The sequence below is a fragment of the Ambystoma mexicanum genome, chromosome 14 (assembly GCF_040938575.1).
Source record: "Ambystoma mexicanum isolate Mex_15411 chromosome 14, UKY_AmexF1_1, whole genome shotgun sequence".
NCBI classification, from domain to species: domain Eukaryota; kingdom Metazoa; phylum Chordata; class Amphibia; order Caudata; family Ambystomatidae; genus Ambystoma; species Ambystoma mexicanum.
This window is the reverse complement of record NC_090940.1, coordinates 433,863,517-433,881,944: the sequence shown is the minus strand read 5'-3', so window position 1 is coordinate 433,881,944 and position 18,428 is coordinate 433,863,517. Positions and strand designations below refer to the sequence as shown.

Below are 18,428 nucleotides of genomic sequence, written 5' to 3'. Positions count from 1 at the left end.
TCACAATCACATGCAAGTATAAAAGATGCTCTATGGAAAATTCTTACCACTGCTGAACGTGACGTTGATTAAGAAGGTTTCACCTTTCTTAAGCTCGCATGGCTGAACAGAGCATGGACTGATATCCACAACAGCAATCTTTCCATCAGGGCTTCCTACAAAAAATAATAAAGCAATTAGAATCGGACACAATACGATGAAGGGCACAAAGGATAAGGGATGGGCACAGCAGATGGTACGAAATATCAGTGCACAAGGCAAAGGGTGACAGACACGGGCACAGTCCTCAGGAGACTGTCATGAAGTCACTTAAGCGATCCCTTTGTGGACGCATGGGGGGGGCGGGGGTGGTTCGTTGGGTTCTACGTTCTTTCTCACCATAATTGTGTGCTCTAGAATGATTCTTCTTGGAGCGATTTAGATTTACCTTTGTGCATGTGTTCAGCTTTACTCGGTTTTATCTAGCAGCAGGTGCTGAGCAGGTCCAATCAAGTTTCGTACCTGCTCTTTCACCAGTCATTTCTTCATTGGCGATGAACTGGTCTGTGAAGGGGGGACTGAGGGACATGCAGAGGATGCCCCCGGTGCGGGCAGCAGCTGTGATTTTGTCTTGGTGTACCTTGGCGACAGTTGTTCGGGCCGCTACAGCTGGAGTGGCGGTGAGCAGCACCTGTGCGGCCACTGCGTATTGGCCCCGTGGCTCCTGGGAGCGGGAGGATCCAGACATCAAAAGCGGCATGTGGGAAACGCGCAATAGGTGAAGAAGCAACTGCAATGCTGCGGCAAGCCGCCACGTGCCTTGGAGACATTGCTTCTCCATGCAGGGTGAGCTAGAGGAAAGCACCCTCTGCCGGAGGGGTGCATCCCTGCCGGCACGTCCCTTAGCAACGTGACGCGTTGCCAGCTCTGCCAGAGGCGAGCGATCCTGATGGGTCCTCCCTTGGCAACGAGATGCGCTTTTCGGCAGCGCACTAAATTAACAGCTTTGAACAAGCTTTGCCAAGCCAGTTGCACTTTGGTGTTATTGGTGAGTCCTGATCATGCACTGTCCAGGCCAGGAGGCCCTGTAAGGTTTGGTAGGTGAACCCTGTTTAGCCGGCGTCACTGCAGACAGTATGGACTTGTTTCTTGCTACACATCTACTGCTTTGGATTTTTATGGAAATTAAGTATGGCGCTGCGGGGATCCCTCCACCCCACACCCTCTCTTGGCTGAAACTGGGATGCCCGCTCATTTAGGTGGGAAAGTACCTGCTTGCCATTGGAGAGGGGGAGCAAATTTGCGCCAGTCAGGAGACAGGCCCTGTTGCTTCACAATCTGGGAACTGAAGGGTGCAGTGTCCTTGATGGGCTACTGGAGCTCGTGGACAGCTCCAGGGATTTGGATGACTTTGTTGTGGCTATTAGGAAGCTCTAGGAGCATTAAAAGCCCAAGAAGAATGACAAGATTGATCAGAGACACCAGGAGCCTGTGGAGACCATTGAGAGCTATGTGGCTGTGCTGCAATAATTAAGCTATACCTGCAAATTGGGTTCCTTGACAAACTCACTGATTAGGGATCAGCTTGTGTAGTGCACCAACAATGTTAAAGTGCAGGAGAAACTCCAGGCCAAGGATCTCTTTGGAATAGGGGTGGAATTGACCAGAAGTATGGAGCAGACAGCCCATTATATGAAGAATATGGGAGTTGAGAGGCAGAACAGTGAGGTGCGTGCCGTTAGGAGTAAGAAAGTAAATAAAGGGAGCGGGGAGGCAAAGAGTTTCAAGTGTGTTAGTCCTAGACATTTGTCATCCAGCCTGTTCTGCCTGGCCCAGAATGCCAATTGCATTAAGTGCAAGAGCAGATGGCCCTTTTCCCGCGTCTGCAAGGATGGAACAGTAAACGCAGAGGAGCAAGGTGGTTAGGCTGGAACAGAAAGTGGCCCAATTGTCTCAGGCAACTGTTACTGAAGGGGGCACCCAACACATAATTGAGATCTCTAGTGTTAATGGGGGCAAGAAGGGTCAGCTGGATAATTTTACAGTCAATGGTAAGGTACTGTCCCATGAAAGTGGATAGCGCTTCTCCGTGGACAAACGTCCCAGGGGAGACTTTCACCTTTCACAAGTGTTTGGGAGGACATTTTCAAGATCTCGTGGAGCATGACATTCAGCTGTATGGGTACAGGGAAGTTGAAAATTGAGGTGCTGGGTAAATTCCAAGCTGCCATAGAATACAAAAAGGCAGGAAATGTGCTGCTGAGGCTTTTGTGGCAAAAAGAGGGTTGGCCGAACAAGCAGCATGAGAATCCGCATTCAGGCTAATCTGGAAGAGCTAGTAAAGACTGCAGAAATACAGGATAAACTGGCTATAGAATTTCCAGAGGTGTTTTCTGAGGATCTGGGAAAGCCATGAGATTTTGAGCATTTGATTAGTTTTCACTCTAATGTAATTCCTACGGTTCCCAGAGAGCGACCAATACCTCAACATGTGCGGTAACAATTCAGAAAATAACTTAATACATTACTTCCAAAGGGTAGTACTGGTTGCAAAGAGCAACAGAAACCTAAGATGTGTGGACCTCAGGGACCTTAATAGATGGGCGCTTTGAAACAGTATTTTACTTGCTGTATAAGCACCTAACAAGCAAACAAATACATTTTGGTGGATCGGCACCCCTTGCCATGCTAGGGGAGGCCAAACTTTTCACTGCGATAGATCTCTCAGTGGCTTATCACCAAGTGCCTTTGGCATGGAGTTGCCAAGGACGTATGGCTTTCATCACCCCAGAATGGGTTTTCAGGCATTGCAGAATGCCTTTTGGCTTAGTTTCAGCGGCTGCAGTATTCCAAAATATTGTCATTTTTACAAGATGTGTTAACTCATTCGCGTTCGACTAAGGAACAGGACAAGAGTTTGAGGAAGGTGTTGTGTAGATTGAGAGAGGCTGGGCTCACAGTTGTGGAATACTTAGGCCATTGCATTTCTGCTGCGGGGATTGTCCCAAAGCACAGTTTGGTAGAGGCAATCAGTCTTACTTCAGAACCTAAGGATAAAGATCAGTTACGGTCTTTCTTATTTATCGGAGTACTACCACAAATGTGTACAGAATGCTACTGTGATTTCAACACCCGTAAGGTCTTTGCTCAAGAAGGGAGTGAAGTATAAGTGGTTTAAAGAGTGCAAGTTGCCTTTTGCAAGTATCAAGGAAAGCATTGCGAATGCTCCTTCTCTAGGTACATTTTGTGTCAAGAACAAGACGTACCCGACGGTGAATGCCAGCATTTTGGGATTGGGAGCACCATTGACACAGAGTGATGTTGGTAGGGAGGAACAAGGTGACTGCTTTCGACCTCCAGGCCACTCAGGGGCCTGGAAAGTAATTACTTGGTAGTAAAGACTGAAGCCCCTGCTGTGTACTGGGCAGTTCTGCATTTTAAGTTATTCCTTTGGGGTCAACGTTTTATGGTCACAAGCCGTTGGTTTCGTGTGGGGTGGATTAATGGTTCACCCAGAATATCTAAATGGCTTTTGGGGCTGCAGGGTTACAATTTTCACGTTTTTTATCTACATAGAAAGAATAATTCTGCGGTGGATTGCCTGTCGAGGTTACCAGTTGGGTCCTCCGTAGGGGAGGAATCCTTAGGTGGAGAGGAGTTGATGGTAGCCAACACTGAACATGGAGCGGTTAATGAAGTGGAATGGGAATGTGCAGGTGTGGAAGATGAGGTGTGAAACGTCCCACAAACAGATTAGAGTCCCGGCTCATCCCTGGCAAAAGGTGGTGGTGGATGTGATGGGCCCAATTCAAGGGTGGGCGACCAGTGTAAATATCTGTTTGTTCTGGTGGATTATCACTCAAGTGGGTCGAGGTGAAGGTTGTGAGGGAGGCTACCATGGTGGAATTGATTACAGTTTTTTTAGAGTGTTTTTCAGGGAAGGTTTTACAATGGTGTTGGTGACAGATAATGGTGTTCACTTTTGTTCTGAAGTGCTAACCTTTTTTGGGAGTATGCCATATCATGTGCGCACTGCTTTGTACCATCCCAGGGATAATGGCCCAGTGGAACGGGTGAATAGATTTTTGAAAGTGGGGAATTCAGTTGGCGTTGAGATCTGGGCTACCTTGGCAGGTTGTCTTGAGGCAAATGGTATGGGGGCATTGTACTACTACTCATTCAGTCACAAAGGTGTCTCAGTGTGTGTCTTTGAAGGGTCTAGAGCCTGTACGAAGTTGTGTCCCAGGAAGATGAGTGGTGGTGGAGTGAGGACAGGAGCATTATAGGAGAGTGTTTGACGATTGCCACAGAGTGAAGAATCGCGTCTGGGCAGTTGGTGATTTGGTATTGGTGAAAAATCTCATACTGGGTCTCAAATGTATGGAAAGCAAGTTTTTGGGCCCTATGAAGATCACAGCAGTAAGAAATGGAGTGGTTATTGTGGAAGGTGGTGAAGTGTGGTCAATGGGCAAAATTGGCACCCGATAAGAAGGATGTTTTTGTGGGTGGCGACAATTTGTCAGTGCATGGTGTGGCGTTGGTATGAGTGGTGCTATTGGTTTTGTGGAGAAGAAAGGTGCCTGTGGGGGTCAGAGTGAGCGAGAGGGGTTAAGAAGGTGCTTGTTCATTTCAAAGATTATGTGTGAGGATGTGTTCTACTTATGGGTTCTGGTTGAGGGTTTTGTGAGAAACCTGAAGGTGTCGCACCCGCTAGTCTTTGGGGATCTGTCATCCAGGTGGACAGGAAATGGCCATCACTTTTGGATCCAGTTCCTGGGGGTGGATCAGTGCAGGAGGATCACTTGGCTAAGATGTCTTCGGGGAGTGGAAGCAGGACACCGGAGGGCGAGACGCAGTATCCCCTTCTCTATAACACCTTTACCCCATCCTACCAGGTAGGATACTTTAAACTCAAACCCCCTCCCTTTCCAACACACACACTTTTTCATGGACAGCTCAATGCGAGGAAAAATGGACTAACACCCGGGCTGTATACCTGACATGTCCAAATACAATGGTCAGGCAGGGTCAGGCAATTACTGATCATTACACACACCTGACTTCCATCACACTTCCCCACACGGATAAAAGGCGGAGCACAAAAGCACACTGAGGAAGGCAAAGCACATGAGGAAGCAGCAGTTCCAAGATGGCAGTTTAATACACAGCGAAATACGGCAAGACAGAAGAGGATTGCAAGGAGGGAAGGGCCTGTGACCTTTTCATTGAAAGACCGTTCGAGAATACAAAAGGTAAGTCCTGGACTCAAAGCTGAATAATCCTCCATGGTGTGTCGGAGAGGGCTCTCTTGCATCGATAGTCAAGGCAGGAAGAATTATTTGCCGCTGTGGTACTGTCCTTGGCTCCTACAACAAAGCAGCACCAGTGAAGTCAGCACAGCCAGCGAGTTGGGGAGACTGCCTTCAACACAGACCAGTCTTGTATCAATATTGCAAGCGGCAACATTGTATAGTGAAAACTGAAGGGAACAGTGTATGGAGCGTATGTGGCAAGCGACACAAATAAAAGAGCAGATGAGAAATTGAACTTTGAATCCAAGATACGATACCGTATACAGAGTGGTCAGGCACCATGTGGGTGCTCATTCTAAAGTCTCTGTTAGGTATCCAACTACACGGTAGCAAATGTGTTGAGAAAAGGAATTATGACAAAGAAGTGGTCCTGCAACGGGTCAAGCAAAACCCTGGGCACATTTGAAAGTCTTCGATAGTATGAATATAAAGAAATGAAATCAAGTTGGTCCGAGTCTGGCGGGGGAAGATCAGCTAAGAGCTTTTGTTAGAGCAAGTTTGTGTAGAGAGTTACACTTGAAATTGAAATTGGTCTGAGACCGGAGGAGGGAGACTAATTGTGTTAAAAGGGATCTGAGCCCGGCTGAGGGGGATCCGGGGTGAACCGCGAGTCACCCGAGAAAGAATACAATAAGAACATTGGGTTAAAGAGGATCTGAGGCCAGCTGACGGGGATCCGGGGTAAATAGTGAATAGCTTAAGAAATTGATTACTTGTGAAAGTCTGAAAGAGGAGAAGAACCTATTGTTCATTTGTTGCATCAGGCCCTGTGAATAAAGAGGCTTTGAAAAGCAAAGAGACTTGAGCACAGAAGTCCCTGATGCAAAGGACTGAACTGTGTCCTCATGCTAGAGAAGCCAAAGACTGTGCTAAGCTCAAGTGAACCGCCTTATCCCGTGCAGAAAACGTGGGGGGTCGGGGATGGCCAATGGCTCGAACATCCTGAAATAATATTTTCTTTCTTTTCGTGACATTGTTTCCCACACTATTTGTATTTAGAGGTAAGGATTGGCAATAGGTTTATTTTGACAAGACACCACTAGGACTGTATTATTTGATGGTCACAGCTTGCTCCTATCTGTAGATTTAGGATTAGACAGGTGTTTTCCAAACCCTTTTTCTTGTTCAATAAATATCTTTGCACTGTGGTTACTTGTGTCTGTCTTACTGTTAATACCATGCCTTCTTTACAGTGTTAAGGCGTTCTTCCCGTTTGTTTCATTTTATTTTACATTTGTTCTGTTTGGTTTTGGGGGAAAGATATGTTGGGTCCTATGTTCTTTCCCAGCATTCTTACATTAGAATTGTTATGCTCACAAATTGTTATTCTGGGAGCTGTTTAGAATTGTTTACCTTTGTGCATGTTTTCAGTTGTACTCTGTTGTATCTAGCAGCAGGTGCTGCATTCCGCAGCTCCAATAATGTTTCTTACCTGCTCCCACCAATCATCTCTTTAGGGGGCTTTTGGAACTGGGCATAGCCACTTGCAAAGTGTAGTGCTAACTAAAAGAGGTGCGGAAAGCAGAGGTGGATTCCCCAGGGTCCTTCCAAGCCTTCACAGACCTCAACTTGGGTAGGCACAGAAGCGAACAGGAAACGCTGTTTCTGCAGGTAGGCCAAGGCCCTGGTGGGCTACCCGAGACAGACGCTTCCCAGGCTGTATGAGAAGCCTCAGATGGACCCTTCTGTTCCCCCAAGTACCTATGAAATATATATGTCTCTCTCCTATATGGACTGGCACCCACTCTGGGTCGAATAGTTTGCTGTAACGCTCTGGTCCACTGTAATGAGCTGCAAAGAACAAACACTACCGCCATGGTGGACAAACACTTCACTGCTGGTAGAGAACCAAACAGCTTCCAGAGCAAGCTCGTAGAAAATAACTAGGATTGATTGGCACTTGAGATCAGCACCAGCCCCATGAGCCATGAAGAGGAGACATCACTTCTGAAAGACTTCAAAATAGCAGACCGACTCTTTCATTTCTCGGCTGACACTGCACAGCCCTGAATGACAATTACGACCATCAGGGAGGTAATAATCACGCACAACAGCCAACTATAAATAAACAGAGAAAACACTCAACGTGCAAATGATGGAAATTGGGCTAACCTATTGCAAGCAGTGTAACAGAGACTAACTTGCAGTGGTCGAAGTGGGCGGGAGCGGTCGGGAGCGGTGCTCCTCTACTTCTTTTAATTACGTTTTACCGTTCCTATTCTTTTATTTTAAACAGAAACCGTTCCGGAACGGTTTCGTTTTAAAATAAAAGTGTAGGAAGAAGTTCAAACTTGCACTTTCAGTGCACTGCACAGGACGTTCCCTGAAACAGCAGGCACATGTGTTTTGGGGTTTGTATTGTGCGTGGGAGGGGGTGGGGCGATGGGGCTTGTGCAGAGCGGTGCAGACCAGTAGGGAACATAGTTCCACTACTTCTTTCCGGACACTTCGACCACTGCTTATCAGACACAAGAGTCATCAGCCAAATCAGAGGTGCTATAAAATGCTCGACTTGCAGCTGGAAGGAGACCGGGCTAATGATTGGATGCCAGAGAGCAGGAAAGGAGTGTGAGGGGAATACGATTACTAAAAACCGGAGAGCAGGCACCGGAAAGAAACACAACCATGGTGAGGGCTATGCCGCAGACACTGGTTGAGATCAGAGCAAAAGAGAAAGGGCAAAACACGGTGCAGGCTACATCTCAGTCCCCGGGAAAGCCCACAACAGAAGGGAAAAGAGCCTACCCACAGGAAGACCTGAAAGGCAGATGGATAGTTGGAGGTTGGTCCAGGAGGGAAACCCTGCGGCTGGAGGGTGACAATAAAACAGCCGGACAAAAACCCCGGGATACGAGGAAGAAACAGTTGCTGGTAGGAGTTTGTCTGATGGTATTGCCACTAGCCTAACTTAGAAACCCAGGGCTGGAGGGTTAGAACAATTAAGACTGAAATGAACAAGGGGGAAAAAATACTTGCTGGAAGGTGAAGTTGAGAAGCAAACTAGATGCTATATTCAGGGGACGGAAACCAAGAAACAAGTTGTGGGCCATAACCAACAGACTATAAAGTCAAAATGTGAGCTTGGTTCTATATCCCAGAAAATGCAAGCTGTAAGCAAGAAGTGCACTTGGTGCTTTAACCATTAGACTGTATAATACGATAGTGACCAGAGTTTTCCCATAGTTGGGACTTTGGAACGAACACCTTTACTTAACATGTACTTTTACAAAAGGCTACCCTTGGTTTTTAGTGTAAGGGTGAATAAGAGGTAGAAGGAGAGATATGGGCATACTTAATAGGAAGAAGCACCGGCTGGGTACAGTCAGAGGGATCAGAGACGGTAGCACAGAGGACAGGACAAGGGCAGTACCAAGTGATTTCAACACTGTAAAGAAACATCGTTGGGAAAACAATGTTTATTTTTAGCCACTATCCAACACTTTTTCCACGTATTCCAAGACTGGAGTTGGTTTACATAATTGCACCAGTCCTAAAATATGTTGGGAAGGGAGTTTAGTGGGTGGAAAAAAATATTGTTTTCCCAACAATGTTTCTTTCCAGTGCTGAAATCAAGGTCTGGTACAAGAAACAGCAGGTACATGGGATGAGAAGGACAGTGTAATACAGTAGGGAATGGGAAATTATGGTACAGCAATGGAGAAAAAAAAGCACAAAAAAAGGATTAATGCCAGAGATCTGTGGAACTGGATGTGCATGGTAGAACTTTCAGAATCAGGGGCACTCCTCCAGTGACGAATAAACGCAACTGAACTTCAGAGTCGAAAACCAGAGGGACTTTAAGAAGGTCCCTAAAGTCCACTGTTCAGACTACTTATTTCAGCTTTATTCCAGAAATATCCATAAAAGCATAAATGGCAATGAAAGTGCACATTCATAAAAATCCACTAGATAAAAATACATAAGCAAGAAAAAATAGCACATTTAGCAAAAGCAAATTAAACGTAGGAGACAAGCCCTATCCCCTTATCTAGCTGAAGAAGCAATACTGTCCATAGGATCTTTAATGAAATACAGCAAAAGTGCCCTGTACACAAGAAAAATACAATTCCAAGTGCAAGAAACAAGGATACAAAAAGACAGCACACAGAAGCTGGAAATAATGGTACTACCGAGCTACAAGGCGGGAGCAGCAGCTGGAAAATGGTGTGAATAAGCAATCGTATGGTAGCAGTGCAGAATCTGTGATCACTGCAACGGCCGGAATTCCGCCGACGAAAATGTCATCTCCAATTATGGCGCGGCCAGTGATCAGATGGATCACTTTTGCCCGCAATCCTCCAACCCACATCCCCCCCACTTACCTTTACTGTGGCACACTTCTGTGTGCGCCACCGACTGCCTTGTACCCCTGCAGTGTCAGTTCCTCCCACTTACGTGGGACTGTGCTGCTGCTGCTGGGTCTTTTTTAAAATTTTGTTTTATTTCTCATCTGCCGCTTACCACAATGGTAAGCGGGGGACTCCCCCACAACCCCCGACTCCTGTTACTGCGACCAAGAAGTGCGGGGGACACCACTGCAACACCTGCTCCACTTGGGCGCAGTAAGGGGAGTCGGGATAATGTGTAGGGTGAAAGTCACAGTAACTGCCTGGTCACAGTTATTTTGGTGACATTTTCGTATATTTCCGCAGTACATGACTAATCTGGACTTTGCCAATGTTTGTTAACAGGGCTTCAGATGCAAGGACACACATACTGCTTTATATGAGAGGATAGCTCAGGGGCAACGTGCTCGCCTTGGAAGCAAAATGACACGGAGCACCACAGGCTCGATCCCTGGGTCCGCGCTTAGAAACCTCTGGGTATTAAGCGTGTTTTAAATAACCTATCATATCATATAGCATATAAATCAAATGGTCAAAAGGCATGCCTGATTAGGACTTTCATGCCATTTCAAAAAAGTCACACATTGAAAGTGCCACCTATAACCTATAACCGATCACTAGAAGTTCACCTGCAGATCAGAACCACATATTAAAAGGGAAGTCCACTCAAAAATGTTATGGTTTAAAAATACTACCCAAAATTAAAAATATATATTAAAAAATGTTTTAAGTTCCTTTGAAAAATAAGCTACAAATGTGCCTCCAAGTTCTGCTTTTCAATTAATTGGAGGCATCCATTTTGCATATAGGAACAGTTTCATCGGTTTCTTTAATTCTCTACTCTCACGGCAGGAAAGCAAGAGCCCCCTACTGGGAGCTTACTCTTGTTTCTACCAGAGAGCAGAGAATAAAACATTTTTAAAACACGGTAAAGGATTCCAAGATGGCCGCCAGCAGCAGGGTGTTACGCTCACCTGGCTCCCACAGAGGCGTCGATCTGAACTGGACAGCTGCGGTCTCCATCAATGTGACGCGTAGGGCCGAGATGACGGACTGGACCGGCCCACCTAGCTCCGTTTGCTTGGCCCGTAGGAATATTCTTCTGTAAATGGTGAAAGGGAATTAACCACCCGTGGGGTTGAGCGTAAATCCCCCCACCCCCGCTGTTCTCCCCACAGATCACCTTTGCTGTCCCCTCTTATAGTCTCACCTGATGGTTTGAAAAGAGGAGCTCTCCATCCTGCATTGAGCGCAGGGGCGCGTTGATAACCAGTTGCTTCACTGGCTCGAAGGAATTGGTGAGTCCAGAACAATATTGACTCCGAAAAGTATGTAGTTCGTAAGAGTTCACATGTCTGACTTTCACTCTTGTCCGATTTCTTGCAGTTTGCAGCTTGACCCCAGCGAAGAGTTCCTCGTGGTAGCTGACGAAGTTCAGGTAAGGATTTGGCTTATCCTACACAGTTCAATAAAATAAGGCCAGAATGTAACCTGTGGCTTGCTCCCTTATTCAGGTGTGGAGAGAAAATATGAAGTTCGGGGAATAATGCCTCTGGCGGTAAAATTAGGTAAGTCTATTGTGGAGAGAAGAGTTCCCCTTGTTTGTCCCTTCGTCTCAACTTGTTGTGCTTTTGTTCCCCTTAGGGGCCGGGGTACGGCGAGGATGCAATGGAGACTGCGCCGACCCGTGAAGAGGAATAGTACCCCCGGCGGTAATCAGGTAAGTCTATGGGGGTAGTTACTATTGCCTCGGTTTATTCCCTTAGCTCACCTTTGCTGTTCTTGTGTTTCCCTTAGGTGCCAGAGTGCGGCGAGAACGTGTAGAAGGATGCGGTGGATCGTGAGGATGCTGCGAAGGCCGGCGGGTTTAGCGCGGCGCTGCAGCAGGCGAGGCGGCGCGCGTAAAATGCTTCTTTCTTCCAGCTCGAAGGCGCGGTGGATCCGGAATTCAGGTAAGGATCGAAGATTTTGCTCTTATTCTAACCTCTTCTCCTTCTGTTCCTCCCTTTTTCTAGGAGCTGCAGACTCGAGGCGGGCGTGGCAAAAGACTGGATGCAGGCTTGCCGACACGGCGAGCGTTACGCTGCTGGATGCAGAATAACGCGAAGCGTGTGCTGCTCTTCGGGCGTGGTTTTAATAGCCTCCAAAGTAGTCCCAGGTAAGTATTCCTACCCCGCCCCACCCAAGTAAAAAAATAGTCCCTAGCTAACATAGTCCCTTCCAAGCCTCATTTGGCTTGGAGCTCTGCAGCATGGTCTGCATCAGGTAAACTTGCAGCATGGTCTGCATCAGGTAAGTTCTACTCTATGAGCCTGGCGCCTATGGTGCCAGGACTGACTCTCCATATGAGCCTGGTGCCATAGGCGCCAGGACCGCACCCAAACAGCCCCTAGCAGGGGTTTTTGGGCTTGCTCAAAATAACTTGATGCCTGCTTCCGGGGTTGCTGGACCTGGTCTGGTTGCCCGGGGGTAGGCATCATGACACAGGGTGAGGACATTCCGAGCGCGGCACGTCCCCGACCCTCTCTACAAAGGTGTATAAGCAAGTAACGCTCCATCCATTTATCCATTTTTTTGTCATTTATATCTGTATTTATCCATTTTTATAATTTGTCTGTAAAAAGTTGAGTTAAAGCCAGTATTTGTTCACATTTATTCAAGGTATCTATTTGCGATAACACTTAAAAGTGAAGCTTAATTTTCAATGTACTCATCAATTACGATTTATTTGTAGAATAAAAACCACATTTTCATATTGTGCTTCATGACATATACCTCCTGCTTCGAAGTGCATAAATAGTAGGTAGTCTCAAAATCTCCTGTGTTGCCACTGAGTTGATCTTATTAATCAGAAAAACACATCAAAATGAGCACACAAAAATACACAGGGTACAAGCAGTTTGGCTCCCAAATCAAATCTTTAGTGCCATCAATAACTAAATATACAAAATATTAGAAACCGTTTCATAAGAACACCTGCTTGTAGTCCTTTCACATACCAAGTAGGTAGTTGTGGATTTATCATAATCATCTTTTGAGTGCTAACAAGCAGGAATCATGCAGATGAAAGTATTTAAGGGTGAAACTTTCCAATGCACGATTTCCATCGTATTAGGGTACAAATTATGCAGGGAATGTGTATGGTGGTAATGACATGCAATCACTACTGTGCTGCGTATTCAGTTCTGCCACGGACACTGGCTGCACACTAGAAAGGCAGGGCACAAATCACAAACTGTCAAAATAGTATCTACCACGCCAACAACGCTCTACCTTCAAAGGAAAACCAAAGCTTTTTGCTTTTTCCGTGCTTCCAGTCTGTGCTGGCTTAGCCAAGAATCCATTACAGACAGCAACAGCTTGGGAAGACATGCTTTTCTGTTTTTATATGGCATTTACACAAATACAGAATGGAAACAAATCGATTTCCGTCTGCATTTATGTGTAAGAAAGGCAAACCGGGAGCCTTATAAATAAGCTGTATTAACAACCCACACCCCCCCACCCCCAGGGAATAAAATCCCCCATCGCTCAGATGAGGCGGCGGGCGTGAGCCACAGTGCACCAGACCGAACCCCGGTCCGTGGCACAGAGCGACCTGGGTCAGCCCCCAGAAGCGTCTGGGCGCCGACAAGGAGACCTGGCTCTGGCCTGCTTCATCGCCCGAAGCCCAGTGGTCGACGGGAAGGGAGGAGGTGCCCTATCCTTAGTAAGCACATACCGGCATAGAGCGGCCGGGCATCGCAGTTGGAGCCCTACCGTGCAGGGTACCAGGAGGGCTCCACCTGTCGCCGAGTCAGCAGGAGGCTAAGGCTGCACAAGGAGCCCAGAGGGCCTCTGCAAGGACTCAGGGAGGCGGCGGACTGCCGTGAGCCCCCATCCGACACAACCATTTGCCACTGTCGCCTGACATCAGTAACTATACCACCAACGGCAGCATCCACAGAGAGGCGCTGCGTGGCAGGGGGCACCAGAGAGGAAAGGGCGCGATTGCCCGAGAAGCACCATAAGGTGGAGGCACATTTGTGACTGCATCACCCTACGAGGAGAGTCTGAGAGGGAACTTTAACTAAGGGCCTAATTGCACAGAAGAAATGACACTGATACACACGGGGCACCCACCCGCCGTGTGGGGCGAGGGCAGCAGGGACAGGTGCTAACCTAGTCACAGAGGGTCAATAAACACCTTAAGGAGCACAGAGCCCCGGTGGCGGCAGGGGCAGAGGAGTGCGAATCCCCACAGTGCCCATGCCTAAAGGGAAAGAGACCCTGGCATGCCCAGCGACGGCAACGCAGGGCGCAGAGGGTACCCTCAGCAAGGGCTGGCTCCTTGATGAGCCAAATATTCAAAAGCCCCCCCCCGCACCCCTGGCGCAACTGCTGCAGAAGGGGCTTCATTACCGGAGGCCTCCATGGCAGTTAACAAGGAGGACCTGGTGCAATGCCTGGCTGACCCCACAGACACGGATAATAGAATCTTTCCAGGAGCAATTCTCCTCCCCGAGATTGGACCTAAAGTGTGAGGTGCTGGAGTTCAAAGGGGAGCTCATGAAGCTGGGGAGGGAGTGGACACTAACGAGCGAGCTATCCAGGAGCTCTCGGACGATTCCAAGAAAGCAGAGGAGGCGCTGCAACACCTAGCATGACTATCTCACAATCAGGACCTTCAGTAGCTTGAGAGCAGGTTGTGTTCGCTCGAACATACGCCTCAAAAATATTCCAGAGGAGGTTAGAGATCTCAAGGCGACAGTCCAAACGTTCTTCGCTGTCCTGTTCCTGGAGGTCCCCCGCAAGGGGTATGTCTAAATAGAATACACATAGTGGGTCCGTTCTGGAGGGAGCTAGGGGCCCGTCCGAGGGATGTCTTGGCCGCCTTTGCATCCTATGGTCAGAAGGAGGAATTCTAAAAGCAGCACGATCGGCCAGCTCCCTACAGATCCATGGAACAGAGGTTCAGCTCTTTCGGGACTTGCCACACTCTACTTTGCCGACGAGAATGATGGCGCAGCAGTTAAAATTCTGATCCAGGAGAAGATCTGTTACAAGTGGACTTTCCCGTTTGGATTACTGTTCACGTGGAAAGGGAGTCAATGCGAGGTGGGACTAAACGCTGTCTCGCCAAGGGATTCTAAAGCTTTGCCAACCCCTGAGGATGCAAGTCCAAGTTCCCAGAGGAGGCGGGAATGGGCAACAGTGGCGAGAGAGAATAGACTACCCCGAGCAACGAAAGGCACAGCTAAGCCCAGGGACACTTCGCTGGAGGGGTGATACAGGGCATTACAAGGGCTGGAGCCAGCCAAACATGCTATCAGGGAGTCTCTAATGATGTAAATAGGGGGACCCCTTGAACACTAGCACAGCTCTGATCAAGTGGGGGGAGATCCAGGGGTAGGGGGTGTGATCGAGGAAGGGTCAGGGACCAGATATGGCTTGGCGACTTCTTGGTTTCTATGGGAAATAGTGGTACCTCGCTTCAGTTTTGGGATCCAGGTTGTTTTTCAGCCCATGGCCAGCGTCTTACCCCTGCAGTGTCTCTAGGACCCATGGAATGGTCTGGGTGAATGTTGTTGGGGAGGGTGGTGGAAGTTGGGGTGTTAGGCATAATGGGGGGGCAAGGTGGACTAACTGCTGGCACTCATGGTGGATTCCAGGGAAGGCGAGAAGGGGGTGGGTGACAGGGAGAGGGGACGCTGGGGAGCATGTGGCAAGCACAAGGTCGAAAATACAAGCGCGCCAGGTGGGAGCAGAGGGGTAAAAAGCAACAAGCTGTGCTAATAGGTGGGAGATAAAAGGGGAGGGCTCGGGAGTGTGAGAAACATTCAAGGTCCTCATATATAACATAAGGGCATTGAATTCCCCCATGAAACAGCGCAAGGTGAATCATTTCATGAGGCAGGAGAAGCCAGACTTTCATAGCACTCCAAGAAACCCACATCAGAAAGAGCAAAAGGCAGCTTCCGGCTACACACATACCCATAAAGGCCAAACAGGGGGGAAGGGGGGTAATGATTGTGTTAAGCACATCCCCAACCTGTTGATTCTGGACACAAGGGAAGATCAACGTGGTCACTTTTTCTTCGTCAAGTTTAAAAATCAACACAGACACAATTACGTATGCGCCAAGCTCAGGGCAGGACGAGTTCCTCCGTGCGACACTGGCCGAGTTAGAGGAGATAGCAGAAGGGAAAGTCATCCTCACTGAGGACTTCAATATTGCCTGGGTACCCGGGGAAGACCGCAGTGGTGCAGGACATACTGCACAGGGAATCCCTTCTCAAAGGCTCAAAGACAGGCTCTCCAGTATGGGGCTGGTGGATGTGTGGTTCGCGTGCAGGGGCTCAGATGTGGGATACACGTTCTACTCTCGTGAATTGATCACAGTCTCGATTATACTTGGGTGTCAACACAGTTGGTGGGGAAAAATTCAGGAGGTATCCCTGAGCTCAATAGCACTCTGCGATGATGCCCACTGGGAGCGACGGTCAATCTTTCTCAAGGCTCTAGGGGACTCTGGCAGTGGTCTTTCTGGGAGTGGATTCTCAAAGATGATGTTCTGTCGGAGAGAAGATCATGAATAACTTCCCTGACAATTCCATGTTCGACACATCCCTGGGAAACTGGTGGGAGGCATTTAAGGCACTGATTAAGGGAGACTTTCGCTCTACAGGCCTCCAGGGATAAACAAATGAGAACATCACAGCTTAAAGAAATCATGCCTAGAATGGGGAACTGCCCAAATAGGTCCACACTGAAAAGCTACAGGGCAATCAGGGGCCAGTAAGTTCTGTGGAGTGGAGAGGAGTCTCTTGAACACGAGGCAGCGGTTTCATGTGAAGGGCAATAGAGCAGACAAGCTCTTAGCTAGGCAACTTAGACGGAAGGTAGCATCCCAGACCATTTTGAAGATTGGGGGGAATGCGTAGCGGGGACGGAACAGATACTGCAGTGCTTTGATCGATTTTACAGCGCTCTCTACACCTTCGATAGACCTTAAGAGGGGCCCCAGAAAGACTACTTAAACTCTGATGTCACCAACATTGTCAGAGGCGGACATAGCTGCATTAGTAAGAAAAATATTAGAAGAGGTGCTCTTGGCCATTGGGAGGCTCCCCCCACATAAAGCACCAAGCCCTGACTGCTTTACGGCTGCTTTTTATAAAATATATTGATCTATCCTTGCCCCGAAATTAGCGCAACTCTTTCAAAGTCGTAGGGGGCATCACAGAATCTATGGACCAAGCGAAGGTTGTAGTATTACCGAAACCAGGCAAGGATCCCACCCTGTGCAGCTCCTACCACCAGATAGCTCTCATTAATATAGACGCCAAGATATACAATAAGATCTTGGTGACCAGACTTGAATCTTATTCCCAGGCCTCAGCCACCCAGACCAATCGGGATTCATCAAATCTCGACCGACCTTCGACAACACACAGAGGGTGTGTCACTTGGTCGAGAAGGTCTCGAAATGCGGGATTCCTGTAGTATTACTCAGACGCTGAAAAAGTGTTTGACTGGGTAGAATGTTCATTCCTTTTTCACAACACCTGACAATAAGAGATTAGTGGAGTGGCTTACCGGCGTCTGGATTCTACTCCAACTCAAACATTGTAGACAATACACAACAATGGAGTCTCTCTCCTTAGTCACTTTTCTATTTACTACAGAACTCGATCCATGGACCAAATAGGTACCGACTATAAAGATGAAACAATAATGCCCAATTTATTAACACATCAAAACATTTACTTTCATATCTAAAACATACATGGAGATAAAAAATGTGTAAAATCTAGTGCACATTTCTAAAAACCAACAGTACAAAAAATGTTTAAAAAACTGTAAAGGATGTAGCCTAACACCCCACAGAAACTTCACTGCCTATACAAATCTAACAAATACAATTTGTGACAGATAAAATCTGCTTAACCTTCACTTCATGAACTTCATCAGGGGACCAAGGGTACCCTGTCCACACATCTTTAAACTACAGTCGTTTGCGGTCACCCTACTCCCGTAGGTATGTAGTCAGTACGGTGCTGATGCCCAATTCAGCACTCCAAAACCATAAGTAACAAGAATGCAATGTAAATCTTGAACCTGGTAACGGGAGAGCGTCTTGCGACGATTATCACACAGCTCTACTGTTGTGTGCCCGCGCGTCTGTTCACATCAAACCCGGTCATGGGTGCCGATCTGATCAAAGGTCTATCGTTCGTTCCCTCGTACGTGGAGCTCAGTAGTGCGTCTTTCACCAGTCTTGAAACGTACCTCTGCTGCGAATTCCTTTTTCACACCATGGCACGTATGGGGTTTGGGAGTTCAGAAGAAATTCCCCCGGAGGGGTTCAGGTGAACTATCAGGCCCATAACCTGCAGCTGTCAATGAATGGACAACTCACACCCCATGAGACTGGAGAGGGGGACTAAACAGGGCTGCCCGCTTTCACCCCGGCTCTATGCAGTATACTTAGAACCCTTTTTGCAACGGCTGAGGGAAGCGTCCTCTGAAGGGCAACCCGTTCGGCATGGGGATTCGGGGGGGCATAAAGTCATGGCCTTTGTGAACAACATGCTCCTGGAAGACTCTGACCCGGCCTCCTCTAGTGGCAATAACCATAGAGATTGAGACCTTTGGCAGAGTGACTGGCCTGAAGGCTAATGCACACAAGTCGGAGGTGCTAAGCCTGCCGTTGACAAAGGACGCCTTGGGGAAGGCGCAGGGGTGCACTAGATTTCAATGGGCCAAAGAGGAAATCAAGTACTGGGGGTTAACATTATGAAATCCCTAG

At 47.8% G+C, this 18,428-nt stretch overlaps 1 protein-coding gene across 1 annotated transcript in view; it reads right to left on the bottom strand.

Annotated features, from left to right (window-relative positions):
- The window catches only part of NPC2 (NPC intracellular cholesterol transporter 2), a 224,165-nt gene that overhangs the window by 39,736 nt on the left and 166,001 nt on the right, over positions 1–18,428 (bottom strand). The window contains exon 4 of the mRNA XM_069637630.1: positions 48–155. Coding sequence (XP_069493731.1) covers positions 48–155 — 108 coding nt within the window. The remainder of the gene's footprint in view (positions 1–47; positions 156–18,428) is intronic.